Here is a 13712-nt window from a genome sequence, read left to right as displayed (position 1 = left end):
TGATCCCTGGTCGGGGAACTAAGATCCTGAGTGCCATGCATTGTGGCCCAAAAAAAGGAAAATGTTTTTATAAGCCTGGCATGATTTATTCTTATTGAGCCTGTGTTGTTTTCCAGTGTTCACTGTTTTTGTTCTTTTTAAAGAGTTTATAAACTATCAAGGATTTTGTTATAGATTAAGGAGGGGTTGACAAACTACAACCTATTCTGTACAGCCTGTGAGCCAGGAATGGCATTCATATTTTTAAATGATTATAAAAAGATCAAAAGAATAATATTTCATGACGTGATAATTGTATGAAACTCAAATTTAACCTATTAAGGTTTATTGGAATACAGCCAAGCATATTCGCTTAAGCTTATTCACTTACGCTTTGTCTATGATTGCTTTCATGCTACTGCAGCAAAGTTGAGTAGTTGAAACAGAGACCAAATGTCTCTCAAAGTCTAAAATGTTTACTGTTTAATAACCCTTTACAAAAAAAGTTTGCTGACCCTGCTTTAGATTGATGTCAGCCTCTGGTTTCCAGATTCTGTACTTTTTCAAATTCTTCCTGAAATGTGTTCTCTGTGTTCAAATTTCTGATAGCTCTTCTAGTCCAGTGGTTCTTAACTGGTGGTGATTTTGCCCCCCAGGAGACATTTAGCAATTTCTGGAGACATTTGTGGTTGTCGCATCTGGGGGTGGGGGGGTCACTGCTGGTGTGTAGTGGGTAGAGGCCAGGAGTGCTGCTCAGTATCCTACGATACACAGACAGCCCCCACGAGGAGGGATCACACAGCCCAAATGTCGGGAGTGCTGAGGTTGGGCAACTCTACTCTGTTGTCTGAGATTTCTTAATGACTTTGTAAATCTGAACAAAGTCTCATTTTGGACCCAGGATCCACATAAATTATTCCAAAAAGAGTAAATAATAGTTAAATGTACAACAAGATGGTTTGAAACTACTTTGGATTTTATTTATTGTAACGTATATATGTCTTTGCCACATAATTGAAATCTAGTTAACTAGGTAGTTAGGTCACTTTTGTGTCCTTGAAAATAGGCTCAGATTCTTTATTAAGGAAGTAAAAAATGTGTGAAATGGGCAGTTAAAAAAAAAAAAAGTGATGAGCCAACTGTGAGGGTGTGATGTGAGTCCCTGTGTACCCCGCTGTAGTTGCAGAGTTAGGTCCACCTTTGGCAGGGGCAGTTGGGCAGGTGTCAGCCTGCAGAATGTGCATCCTGTGACTCAGCGGTCCCACTTGAGGAATATACCTGTAAGAAGTGTATCTAAGAAGGTAATTTCATAACTGTAGACAGGCACAGTTCTGTTCTTATACTGGCCAAAAATTGACAGTAACTTGAACACCTAAAAATGTTTAATGTTTATTTTTCACTTAATTTTAGATTTTCAGGAACATTGCAAGGAAAGTACAAAGAATTCCTGGATACTCTTCACCCAGATTCCCCAAATGTGCATATTATCGCATCTGCTTTGTCCTTTTCCCTCCCTTCCTCCCCGTTTCTCTTTACACACACACACTCACACTCTCACACACACCCCTGTACACACCTGTTTTTGTCTTAAACCATATGAGTAAGCTGCAGATATGATGCTTCTTCTCTCTTTTATACATTTAAGTGTGAATTTCCTAAAATCAAGTAATTAAATACTCAGTACAGTTATAAAGTTGAGGAAATTAATATCAACATAATTGTTATCTAATCCAGAGGCCTTTATTCACATTTCCCCAGTTGTCCCAATAATGTCCTTAATGGCAAAAGGAAATTCAAGAGAACGTGTTGCATTCAGTGCACGTGTCTTCTTAGACTTCTGTAATTTGGAAAAGTTGCTGAATCTTCGTATTTCATAACATTGGACACTGTTAAAGCACAGGCCTATAGAATGCCCCTCACTTTGGGTTTGTCTAATTAGTGGGTTTAGGTTGTGCACTTCGGACAGGAATTCCACCCAGAAGTGATGTCAGATCTTCTTGGCGCATCACACAGGAGGAGGCACATGCTGTTGATCAGTTGCCTTACTGGCAATGTACAACTTTGATCATTTGCTTAAAGTGATGTCTGCAGGCTTCACAGTGGCAAAGTTGATATTTTATACTTTGGATTAAGAAGTATTCTGTGAGGAGGTACCCGAGACTGTTAAATACCCCATCACTTAACCAGCACCGACCAATAAAACTTTGTGCCATGGTGGGAATATTCTGTAATCAGCACAGCTTCGTGCCATGGTGGGAATATTCTGTAATCTGTAATCAGGAAGTCTGGGTTCTGTCCAGTGTGGTTGGCACTAGTCATGTGTGGCTATTGAAGACTTGAAATGTGGGTAATGCAACTGAGGAACTGAGTTTTTATTTAATTTTAATTAACAGATTTTCATTATGCAGCTGCACATAGCTGATGGCTACAGTATTGGCATTTTAGTCCCATACTGCTTTTGGCATCCATTCATGATTTTTGCTTGAGTCAGTTTATGATGATGATGATCGCCAAATGGTCATTTTCTAATTCCATCATTCTTTATACATTTTAGTTGACTTTCTGCTCTAAGGAGGAGGTTTTCCTTCATTCCTGTTTATATATTAACGTAATCTAAATATACTTAAATTTGCCTTTATTATGTCTCTAAATGTGGGTACCAGTTCACATGTTTTACAAATGGACATTTAGGTATGAATTTTATAGAATACTTCTGTATGTAATCTTACTGTTTTTATAAAAAGTGCTATAAATCTAATGCTATATTTTAATGGCTAAAGGAATGTGATAAGAACCTGTCTTACAATCAGAACATACTCAGTGGTTTAATCTGCATACAAAGGGCATATTTTATAACCCTCACTAGAGCATGCCAAATATTAATATTGGTCTAGACGGAAATTTACTGAACAATCTGGTATGTGGAAAATACTGTGCATGGAACAAATTCTGTAATTTTACGTCTTTAAACATTTATTTGTATATAATAAATGACTTTTCAAAATTCTGGTATCTTAAATGTAAAGTTACTTGATTTCTAATACTGTATATTTTCAGTAAGAGTCTTTCACACTGTTTGAACTTCATTTATTTTCCCTCCCTTTTTAGGGTAACCTACAGTTGCTGCAGAACTGCCTGGCAGTGTTAAATGGAGACACATAAGCCACACTCTGCCTTCCAGTTAAAAAGGGCTGCCTTCCGTCAGATTTTATTTTTTTTCTTAATGATGCTAGACATTTACTGCTCACTGGAAACAAAAGAAACAGCTGACAAAGTGCATCTACTCTCCCTTTTTCTGAGAAACAATGGCGTGGTGCCGCCCTCGGGTGCTGTGGGCTGCATGATGGGACCTGCGCGCTTGCGCCTGCGCCGCGGACAGTTGATGATCATCGCGCCCTCCTCCTCTTCAGAAGCCCAAAGTACTGCCTTTTTTAAAGTAGCCTCTAGAACTGTGCTTATTTTATGAATAGTATTCCTTATGGCTGCTAATCTTATTTACTTTTAAGTAATTTCTGAAGTTTAACCCTTTCAAAATACATTGTGTAAACAAGATAAGGATTGCCGTTACCTTTTTTTGAATTTTGTTTTAAAAAAACATTGTACACCACCTTAGTTCTTGTATCTTGGTAAAGCATCTTAATGAGACTTATTTTTAATTAATGAACGTTTCTTAGAAGTTTTGGGACAGACTTTACATAATCTTTATAAGTATGATTTCTGAAGAAAAGCAAATGCATTAGTATGTTTGCCTTAAACTTGTAGACTAAACGAACTATTGTCAAATAAACAGTGATAACAGTAATAGTTTTTAACTCTGGTCACTCTAAAATTTGGAGTAGCTATAGTCTCCTATATTATGCTTTTACAATGCAGGTCTTAGTTTTTCTTTTTTCTTATTTCTTTTAAAATGGCATATCGAACCAAGTTCACCACTTTACAAAAGAATGAACTGCTTCTCTGTGTGCTTTTAGCACTTCTTATAGGATGGAATTGGGCAGAGACAGGTTAGAGACAGCTGTTTCTAAAACAGGAACAGAGTATGGTCTGTTGTGCTTTCCAGGATTCCACCCCTAGTTCAGCTAATTAACCGTGCAACATACACCAGTGTATAGACTGGTATGTAGAGAGAAAGAGGAGTGCTATAGGGAGCAGCACTTGTCAGTGGGGAAAAAGCTGGAATATTTGGAATAAAAGTTGCAGTACAAAATGGATACTGTCAGTATCTACATTAGATATTTGGCCTTTCTAATGTGAACGAACATTGTTATTTCTAGTTTAAAATTAGATTGCGTGGTTGGATTTTTCCACACACTCTGTTTCCCATGTGGAAACCACAGGCATCTGAGTTGGTCACCCTTCCACCGTGTTCCTAGTTTGTTTTCCCAAACCGTTTTTAAGAACACCTACCTGGTTCTCAGGACTAGTCGCTATGATTCCAGCCTTTTCTGCTGCATGGCTCTTGCCTCACTGGTGTGCTGGGTCAGTGTTTCTCTCTTATTGACGTTCCTCAGTGCGTTTGAACTGTTGATGTTTGTGTTGCCTGAGAGATTGTTTTGTCCTCCATGTCCCCTTCACTGGTGAGAATATGCCCCTGCGATGCCCACCAGTGGGTGAACGTGGGGTGGAGGGCCGTAGCTTCTGGATTCGGGAACAGTCCCTTCAGTGGCTGCCCTTGTGGCCTCAGACCACAAGGTTCACTCGACCTGTCTGCCTATTTCTCTACCATAAAAGACAATTATTGACCTACCTCACAGGGGTGTTGTGAGGATTAATAAATGTTGGTACAGTGCTTTGGAAATGTGAAGATGCTGTGTAAATGCTAAAAAAATAGCAAAAAGCTACACAAGTTTTCACACATCCGTCAGCTAATGTGTTTCTACCGAGGTGGCCTTTTTCTGGGAAAGAAGTACAGTGGAAAGTACATCCCTTGGCCCTTTGGTTTACTGACGGGGTGGGCGTAGACAGGAAGCAGCAATTGTGGGCTGCACATGAGCGTGGGGAGGTGAGGGGTGCTTACTAAACACATGTATTAATGAGTTGATGACTGTCCGAGGGTCTTCTCACTAACAAAACGTACAGAGAAGGGAAAGAATGTATGTTACTCCGTCGAGGTCATACGGGAGAGATTTAATTTGTAGGTCCAGAACAATTGAAAGGTTTATTCCATAGCTCGCTGCTAGTCCCTGATAAAAGTAGCCAGCGCTGGTGAGTTGTGGCATTCATAAAACTTCTTAACCATCTCCTGCCTGAGGGCCGCAAAGGTGCGACGGGAAGACGCCTAGTGGCAGAGACAAGGCAGCAAGGGGCAGTCTGGGGTTTCCCTCGGATGATGCTTTATGCTCTGCAACCCCGGCTGTGGGAATGGCCTGGGGAGACAACGTTGGTTGCGGTGGGAAGCAAGGGACTGAGGGATTCGGAGTTTATGCGGTGAGAGTGGAGGATGGCAGGAGAGGAAATTTGTGAGAAAAAAGAAAGTGTGTCAAGCCTACCTGTATGTCAGTGAGGCACCAACCGGGTGACAAAAGTGTATACAATATTATTAATGTTCCGTAGTAAAACTATGTTAAGTTGAGGTCAAAATGATGTTTCTCTTCCGCTGGGGAGGCGGGGGGGAGGGGGGGGTTCAAAAGGAAAACTGCTGAGAAGCGCATAGCTATTCAATACTGTAAAAATAAGAAGTGAGGGTCTTCCCTGCTGGCGCAGTGGTTAGGAATCCGCCAGCCAATGCAGGGGACACGGGTTCGAGGCCTGGACCGGGAAGCTCGCACCTGCTGCGGAGCAACTAAGCCCGAGCGCCACAACTACGGAGCCCGCGCGCCTAGAGCCGGTGCTGCCCAACAAGAGAAGCCACCGCAGAGAGAAGCCCCCGCTCGCCGCAGCTAGAGAAAGCCCGGGTGCAGCAACGAAGACCCGACGCAGCCAAAAATAACTGAATTTATAAAATATAAAATAATAAGTGAAATTCTGTGTTTCGCTGCTGCTGGATAGAAGAGTATCAGTGTCAGTTTCAGCTCACCAACCCTCGGCTAACACATATCCGGTGACATTATAGAAAGAGCGGAGCCTGGGTTCGAGCCCTGGTCGGGGAAGATCCCACGTGCCACGGAGCAACTAAGCCCGTGCGCCGTAACGACTGAGCCTGCGCTCTGGAGCCCATGGGCCTAGAGCCCATGCTCCGCAACACGAGAAACCACTGCAATGAGGAGCCCCCGCTCCTCACAACTAGAGAAGGCTTGCGCGCAACAACGAAGACCCAACGCAGCGAAAAAAGAATAACAAATATCTATAAACTCAGTTTTATAGATTAGATACGTACAGGAAATTGGTGGTTGCCAAAGGTGGAGACGGTGGGAGGTTGCTAAAATTTGGGGTAGGGCATGTGAAAAGGTACAAATCTCACTCATAAGTCATGAGGACATACTACACAGCATGGTAACTAAGATTAAAAAATAAATTAAAAAAATAAACCTACAAAACACAGAGGGGAGCACAAACGCAATCCCGCACTGCCATAAATCATGCAGTTCCGTTTCTCACACTTGGGGAAATCACAACGGTCAACATCCGCAGAACGACGAATAAGCTTCGTTCTGGGTGTGACCCCTCGTACCTCGAGTCAAAGCGAAAACTTGCTGGGAAAGTCTGGGTTCACGTTCTTAAGCCTGAGATCAGTAACCTTTACACGTTATGTGTGTATGCGTATATATATTCGTATGTGTGGGTCTTTGACCATGCCCATCGGCTAGCGCAACCCTAGTTTCCCGACCGGAAGCTGAAAACAGGCCTACGGCAGTTAACCACTGGGTCCTCAGGCACTACCATACGCAGGCTCAGACTGCTTCTGAGAAACCACAATAAACATGAAAAACATGAACGACAAAAAAGCGTTAGGTGGCTGCAGTTAACAGCCAAAAAGCAGACTGTCAAGCTCTACTTTAGTACGCGGCTCAGCACACTGCAGCTTCCCCGCAACCTCAGAGCAAATAATTCCAGTGCAGCGAAACAACCATCTCACAGAACTCACAGCTGCACGCAAGCACTGCACTAAACCCCCAAGAAGAAATATGCAAGCGCACGCAGAGAAGCACTTACTCGTTGACAGACATTAGGTAATTCTACTATTCAACAAACACAAACATCAGGGGAAAGCGCGAACGCAGTCCCCCACTACCACAAATTATGCAGTCGAGTTTCCCACATTTGGGGAAATCGCAGGGGTCAGCACATCCGGAGTGCAATGGATAAGCCTCGCCCTGGGAAAACCACCTTCGTGATCATGGTATCTCCCCTGCCAGGTAAGTATGAGTTGCTACGCTCTCCTCGTCCCACACCCTCGCGATCGCCCACCTCTTCACGCACGCTCACTTCCCTCACGCCCTCTCCGCGCCCTCCGCCCCTGCATGCCCCTCGCTCCGGGCTCGCCCACCCCGGGAACAACCTCGTGAGTCCTCGGCTGCCCACACGCAGGACGCGGAAGCCCAGCCGGAGTGGGACCAGCAGCCTCTGCGCGCCTCGCTATCTGCATACGCCACGCCCCTCTCCGGAAGTCCCGCGCCTCTCAGCTTTCCCCAAGCCCGCTGAGGACAGCGGGGAGAACGCAGGAGGGATCTGCTCAGAGCCTTCGACTTAAAATGAACATTAGGTTCTTGTTTCAAGTTACATTGAGGGGTTTCACTTTTCGCACCGTCTATGTCTAACCTTTTCCCCGTTGGGAAATCGCTATGTTTGGGGGCACTTAGCCCTCAGGCGGCTTTCTAGTCTGTTACTTTCTCTTTGGCTTGTGTGGCCTCGAGGAGCTTAGGGCAGGTTTCCTTGACCTCCAGGTTTCTCTAGATAGGACCCAGGCGGAGTGGGACCAGCAGCTTCTGTGCGCCTCCTCATCTACACGCGCCACGCCCCTGCCGGGACCTTTTCGGCGTCCCGTTCTTTCCCGCGGGAGATACGGACCTACTAATTCCCGGCCGAGATGCGCCGGTGTCTCCGGAGGGAGGGCGTGGGCGAGCGGCGACGAATCGGGACCTGGAGGCGGGACCCGGGAAGACAGGAGCTCGCGGCGCCTGGCGCCCTGCAGTTCAGGAGCAGGTCGGAGCTCGGGTGTGGTCTCACCTTCCTTTCAGTGAAAATGACACGGAACACAATGTCAATCAAACGTTAAATAGTAAGATCAGAGTTTCGTCATCAGTTTAACATGAAATTGTTTGAGTCCTCATCCATGATCTTTCGTTCAGATTATGCAGTAATCGAATCCTGCAACAGCAAAGAAAAACGAACAGAGACTATCAGGGCAAAGCGTTCCTGCAAGGGGTAGATGTGTGGGCCGGGAACGGGTGTTGAATGGTTTCCGAAAATCGAATGCACGGACGGAATTGTCCCGTTTTCGTCCTGAGGGACTAGGCTGCCTCTTTCAGCCGCCCGGATTTGTCTTTTCCTCTTCCATACGTGAAGATTCTTTCTCGAGATCAAGTGGATCCTCCCCAGACGTGAACAAAACGATTCAAGTATTGTGTGTCGACTTCCAGTGGACCTTGTGCTGCATTATACTACTGTGGTCGGTGCTACGGAGCAAAGCGAGGCTAGACACAGGACTGGACACTATAGGGTCAGGGAAGGTTTCCTGAGGTCCTAACTGCGAAAAGATCAGAGCAAACGTATTGTAGCACCCTTTTTTCTTTTTCTTTTTTTCTTTTTTGGCTGCGCCGTGGGGCATGAGGGATCTTAAGTTCCCCAACCAGGGATGGAACCCACGCCCAGCTGCAGTGGAAGCGCGGAGGCTTAACCACACCACTGGACCGCCAGGGAAGTCCCAAGCACCCATTTTTGATTACTGGTTGTCTCAGGAAGTTTCCTTTCTTAGTGTGTGTTTCCTAAAAATAGAGCATTTTCTTATCTAAACCCAGGATGATTATAAAAATCAAGAAATTAGCATGGATGCAATATTATTATTTACTCTATAAACATTATTCCATTTCTATCAATTGTCTCAGGAATGTCCTTTATAGCAAAGGAAAATTCAAAATCACATGTTGCATTCTGTATCCTGTCTCTTTAACCAATTTTAATCTGAAATAATCCCCAGGCCCATCGTTTTATTTCATTATGCAGGCATTTTTGAAAATTACAGGCCAGTTATTTTGTAGAATAGCCTTGGTTTTTAAGTTGTCCTGTATTTCCTCATAATTACATTCAAGTGTGCTTTTTTTTTTTTTTTTTTTTTTTTTTTTTGGTACGCGGGCCTCTCACTGTTGTGGCCTCTCCCGCTGCGGAGCACAGGCTCCGGACGCGCAGGCTCCGGACGCGCAGGCCCAGCAGCCATGGCTCACGGACCCAGCCGCTCCGGGGCATGTGGGATCCTCCCGGACCGGGGCATGAACCCGTGTCCCCTGCATCGGCAGGCGGACTCTCAACCACTGCGCCACCAGGGAAGCCCCTCGAGTGTGCATTTTTGACACGTAGACGACATAAATGGTACTGTATCTGTTTACATGTTGACTTATGTCCCTCCCCCCCCCCAAAAAATGCTGAAATCCTAACCCCTGGTACCTATGAATGGGACCTTATTTGGAAATAGAATCTTTGCACATACAATCAAGTTAAGGTGAGGTCAGTAGAGTGGGCCCTAATCCAATATGAATATTGTCCTTATAAGAGGAAAATGCCATGTAAGGACAGAGACACGTAGGGATAACGCCATGTGATGACAAAGCACAGATTGGACTGATGTAGCTGCAAGTTAAGGATCGACTGTCACCACTAGAAGCGAGGAAGAAGCAAGGAAAGATTCTACCCAGACTCTCAGAGGGAGCATGGCCCTGCTGACTCCTTGAGTTTGGACTTGTAGCTTCCAGAACTGTGAGAGAATAAATTTCTGTTGTTTTAAACCACCCAGATTGTGGTACTTTATTATGACAGCCCTATCAAATTAATCCAGTGTCCTCCTCTGGGCATCACACTGCAGGCACGTGAAGTCAGTTTGTTCAGTTATTGGTGGTGTTAACATGGATTACTTGGTTAAGGTGGTGTATCAGTTATCCAGTGCCGTGTAACAAACTACCCTAAAACTTAGTGATTTAAAATAGTGACCACGTGATTTGCTCACCATTCTTTGTGTCAGCAACCGCAGCTGGGCTGAGCCGGGCAGTTCTGCGGCTCTGATGTAGGACCACTCGTGCAGCTGCAGTCAGCTTGTGGGACACTGGGGCGGGTCAGTCTGAGGGCCCTCAGTTGACATGATTCATCTTCACTCCCGTAATTTCATCCTCCAGTAGGCTAAGTCAGGCTTCTTCTCATGGTGGTCTCAGGACAGCAAGTGAGAGCGACTCCCAACGAGCAACTGTTTTTCAGTCTTCTGCTTCCATTGCATTTACTAATGTTCCATTAGCCAAAGCAAGTCACGTAGCCAAGCCCAGAGTCAACATGGGAGGGTGCTGCAGAAGAACATGGTACCGGGGCCAGTATTGTAACCCTCTGCCACTGGGGGTGCTCACCAGGTCTGCCCCTTGTAATTATTAAGTAATTTGTGTGGAGATAATTGAGGATATGTAAATATCCGTTACAAAACCTTAACCCAATAGTTTTTAGTATCCACTGTTGACTTGCATTATGGTTGCCAAATGTTGATTTTCTAATTCTGTCATTCATTCTACATTTCTTTTTTTTTTTTTTTTGTGGTACGCGGGCCTCTCACTGCTGTGGCCTCTCTCGTTGCAGAGCACAGGCTCCGGATGCGCAGGCTCAGCGGCCATGGCTCACGGGCCCAGCCACTCCACGGCATGTGGGATCTTCCCCGACCGGGGCACGAACCCGTATCCCCTGCATTGGCAGGCGGACTCTCAACCACTGCACCACCAGGGAAGCCCTCTACATTTCTTGGTTGGCATTCTGTTGTAAGGAAGAATTTTCCTTCCTTCCCTATGTAATCAACATGAACTCGTGGTTGTGTTTAGTTGTTTATAATCCATGACTGTTTCCGTTTATTTTGATGTTCGGTTGTTCTCATACTGGGCCTATGAAAGACCCTTCAGGTTGGCTACTGTGTCCTTCTGACACGTCCATATAATTTTTGGAGCATTTTCTGGCACAAGATAGTCCAGGCTCATCTTGTACCTTCCCTGACTCCTGAAAATCATCTGTTTCTCCAAAGAGCCCTGGTTCTTTTTAGTGGAGAATGACATTTAGAAAGCAAGATCAGGACAGTGGGTTTCCCTACACATGTCTATATCTATTAAAAATAATGGGCCCGGGAGTAAAGACGCATACATAGACACTGGACTCGAGGACACGGGGAGGGGGAGGGTAAGCTGGGACGAAGTGAGAGAGTGGCATGGACATATATACACAACCAAATGTAAAATAAATAGCTAGTGGGAAGCAGCCGCATAGCACAGGGAGATCAGCTCGGTGCTTTGTGTCCACCTAGAGGGGTGGGATAGGGAGGGTGGGAGGGAGACGCAAGAGGGAGGAGATATGGGGATATATGTATATGTATAGCTGATTCACTTCGTTATACAGCAGAAACTAACACACCACTGTAAAGCAACTATACTCCAATAAAGATGTTTAAAAAAAGGGGGGGGGGTGGCCAGGTACTTCCCTCGTGGCACAGTGGTCAAGAATCCGCCTGCCAATGCAGGGGACACGGGCTCGAGTCCTGGTCCGGGAAGATCCCACATGCCTCGCAGCGACTAAGCTCTTGCGCCACACCTACTGAGCCTGCGCTCTAGAGCCCGCGAGCCACAACTAACTGAGCCCGCGAGCCGCAACTACTGGGCCCGCGTGCCACAACTACTAAAGCCTGCGTGCCACAACTACTGAAGCCCGCGCGCTTAGAGCCAGTGCTCCACAACAAGAGAAGGCACCGCGATGAGAAGCCCGCTCACCTCAATGAAGAGTAGCCCCCGCTCTCGCCACAGCTAGAGAAAGCCGGCGCGCAGCAACGAAGACCCAATGCAGCCAAAACTAAATTGATTAATTTAAAAAAAATAATAATGGGCCTATACTGATATCTTCAATTCCAATTTTCAACTTAACACCACATGGTTCCTCCTCGCCCTCCGCCATTCTGTATTTGTATCTCCTCTCTTCAACAGTGAGAACCTTGACTCCCAGCCTCCATTTACTCATTAGCTCAATCCTACAATACAACAGCATTGGTACAAAACTGTTACAACCACATAGCTATGAAATACCAACCTACTAGTATTTGCAGTTCTTGTCTTTAGAGTTGAAAACGGTTATGGTCAATGTACTGTGTTCAAAAGTCATTTCGGTTGGTTATTTCTACTCCACTAGTGTGGTTACACTAGTCATCTGAGATACAGTTAGGTTAATTTGTACTTACCTCCAATTTTAGGGTCTTTTCCCCCTGTATTTTTTTAAAAATGTCATTTATCTTTGGCTGCGCTGGGTCTTTGTCCCTGCGCGTGGGCTTTCTCCCGTTGCGGCAAGCGGGGGCTACTGTTCGTTGTGGTGCGCGGGCTTCTCATTGCGGTGGCTTCTCTTGTTGCGGAGCCCTGGCTCTGAGCGGGCGGGCTTCAGTAGTTGTGGCTCGCGGCCTCTAGAGCGCAGGCTCAGAAGTTGCGGCGCACAGGCGTAGTTGCTCCGCGCGGCCTGTGGGATCTTCCCGGACCTAGGGCTCGAACCCGTGTCCCCTGCATTGGCAGGAGGATTCTTAACCATCGCGCCACCAGGGAAGTCCTCCCCCTGTATTTTTTTTTTTAAGCAGCAGTTTTTCTTTCTTTCCTTCTTCCTTCCTTCCTTGATTTTGGCTGTGCCGGATCTTAGTTGCGGCACGTGGGATCTTTAGTTGTGGCCTGTGGGATCTTTAGTTGCGGCATGTGAACCCTTAGTTGCGGCACGCATGCAGGGTCTAGTTCCGTGACCAGGAACCGAACCCCGGCCCCCTGCATTGGAAGTGCGGAGTCTTTCCCATTGGACCACGAGGGAAGTCCCTCCCCCTGTGTTTTAAAAACATATCCAAAATGTTAACAGAGATCCCCAAATAATTACATAGAAAGGTACGCTCAGAAAACTGTCACTCTCTCCTTGCACTCACCCATATAGGCAATTTCATCAGTTCCGGTTTAACACTCCTGGGTTTCTTTTTGACAGACGGTGTATAATTTTCTTTTTTTTCACATTTTTCATAGACAAAGGGTAGCATACTACATATATGCGTGCACTTTATTTTTTCACTTAACATTGTCAATGCGTCCTATCTAGAGAAACCTGGAGGTCTAGGAAACCTGCCCTAAAGCTCCTCGAGGCCACACAAGCCAAAGAGAAAGTAACAGACTAGAAAGCCGCCTGAGGGCTAAGTGCCCCCAAACATAGCGATTTCCCAATGGGGAAAAGGTTAGACATAGACGGTGCGAAAAGTGAAACCCCTCAATGTAACTTGAAACAAGAACCTAATGTTCATTTTAAGTCGAAGGCTCTGAGCAGATCCCTCCTGCGTTCTCCCCGCTGTCCTCAGCGGGCTTGGGGAAAGCTGAGAGGCGCGGGACTTCCGGAGAGGGGCGTGGCGTATGCAGATAGCGAGGCGCGCAGAGGCTGCTGGTCCCACTCCGGCTGGGCTTCCGCGTCCTGCGTGTGGGCAGCCGAGGACTCACGAGGTTGTTCCCGGGGTGGGCGAGCCCGGAGCGAGGGGCATGCAGGGGCGGAGGGCGCGGAGAGGGCGTGAGGGAAGTGAGCGTGCGTGAAGAGGTGGGCGATCGCGAGGGTGTGGGACGAGGAGA

At 46.1% G+C, this 13712-nt stretch overlaps 1 protein-coding gene, 1 long non-coding RNA gene and 1 other non-coding gene across 5 annotated transcripts in view; 1 reads left to right on the top strand and 2 right to left on the bottom strand.

Annotated features, from left to right (window-relative positions):
* Window positions 1-4777, top strand: part of SNX6 (sorting nexin 6) — a 54385-nt gene extending 49608 nt beyond the window's left edge. For all 3 annotated transcript variants that reach the window (XM_033428355.2, XM_012533069.3, XM_033428356.2), the window contains one exon: window positions 3088-4777. In XM_033428355.2, the coding sequence (XP_033284246.1) occupies window positions 3088-3141 (54 nt within the window). In that variant the 3' untranslated portion in view covers window positions 3142-4777. The remainder of the gene's footprint in view (window positions 1-3087) is intronic.
* Window positions 4778-7118: 2341 nt separating this feature from the next.
* LOC117201407 (U1 spliceosomal RNA) lies at window positions 7119-7282 on the bottom strand. Its single transcript, XR_004483426.1, has one exon. It is a non-coding gene; the product is annotated as a U1 spliceosomal RNA (small nuclear RNA).
* A 2193-nt stretch (window positions 7283-9475) lies between these two features.
* On the bottom strand, window positions 9476-13695 carry LOC125963502 (uncharacterized). The gene is made up of 2 exons (XR_007475537.1): window positions 10825-13695; window positions 9476-10606 (listed from the first exon to the last, which is right to left on the bottom strand). It is a non-coding gene; the product is annotated as an uncharacterized LOC125963502 (long non-coding RNA).
* Between the last annotated feature and the right edge of the window lie 17 nt (window positions 13696-13712).

This window comes from Orcinus orca, chromosome 2 (assembly GCF_937001465.1).
Source record: "Orcinus orca chromosome 2, mOrcOrc1.1, whole genome shotgun sequence".
NCBI lineage: Eukaryota > Metazoa > Chordata > Mammalia > Artiodactyla > Delphinidae > Orcinus > Orcinus orca.
The sequence above is the reverse complement of the archived record's forward strand: the minus strand, read 5'-3'. Positions and strand labels throughout refer to the sequence as shown.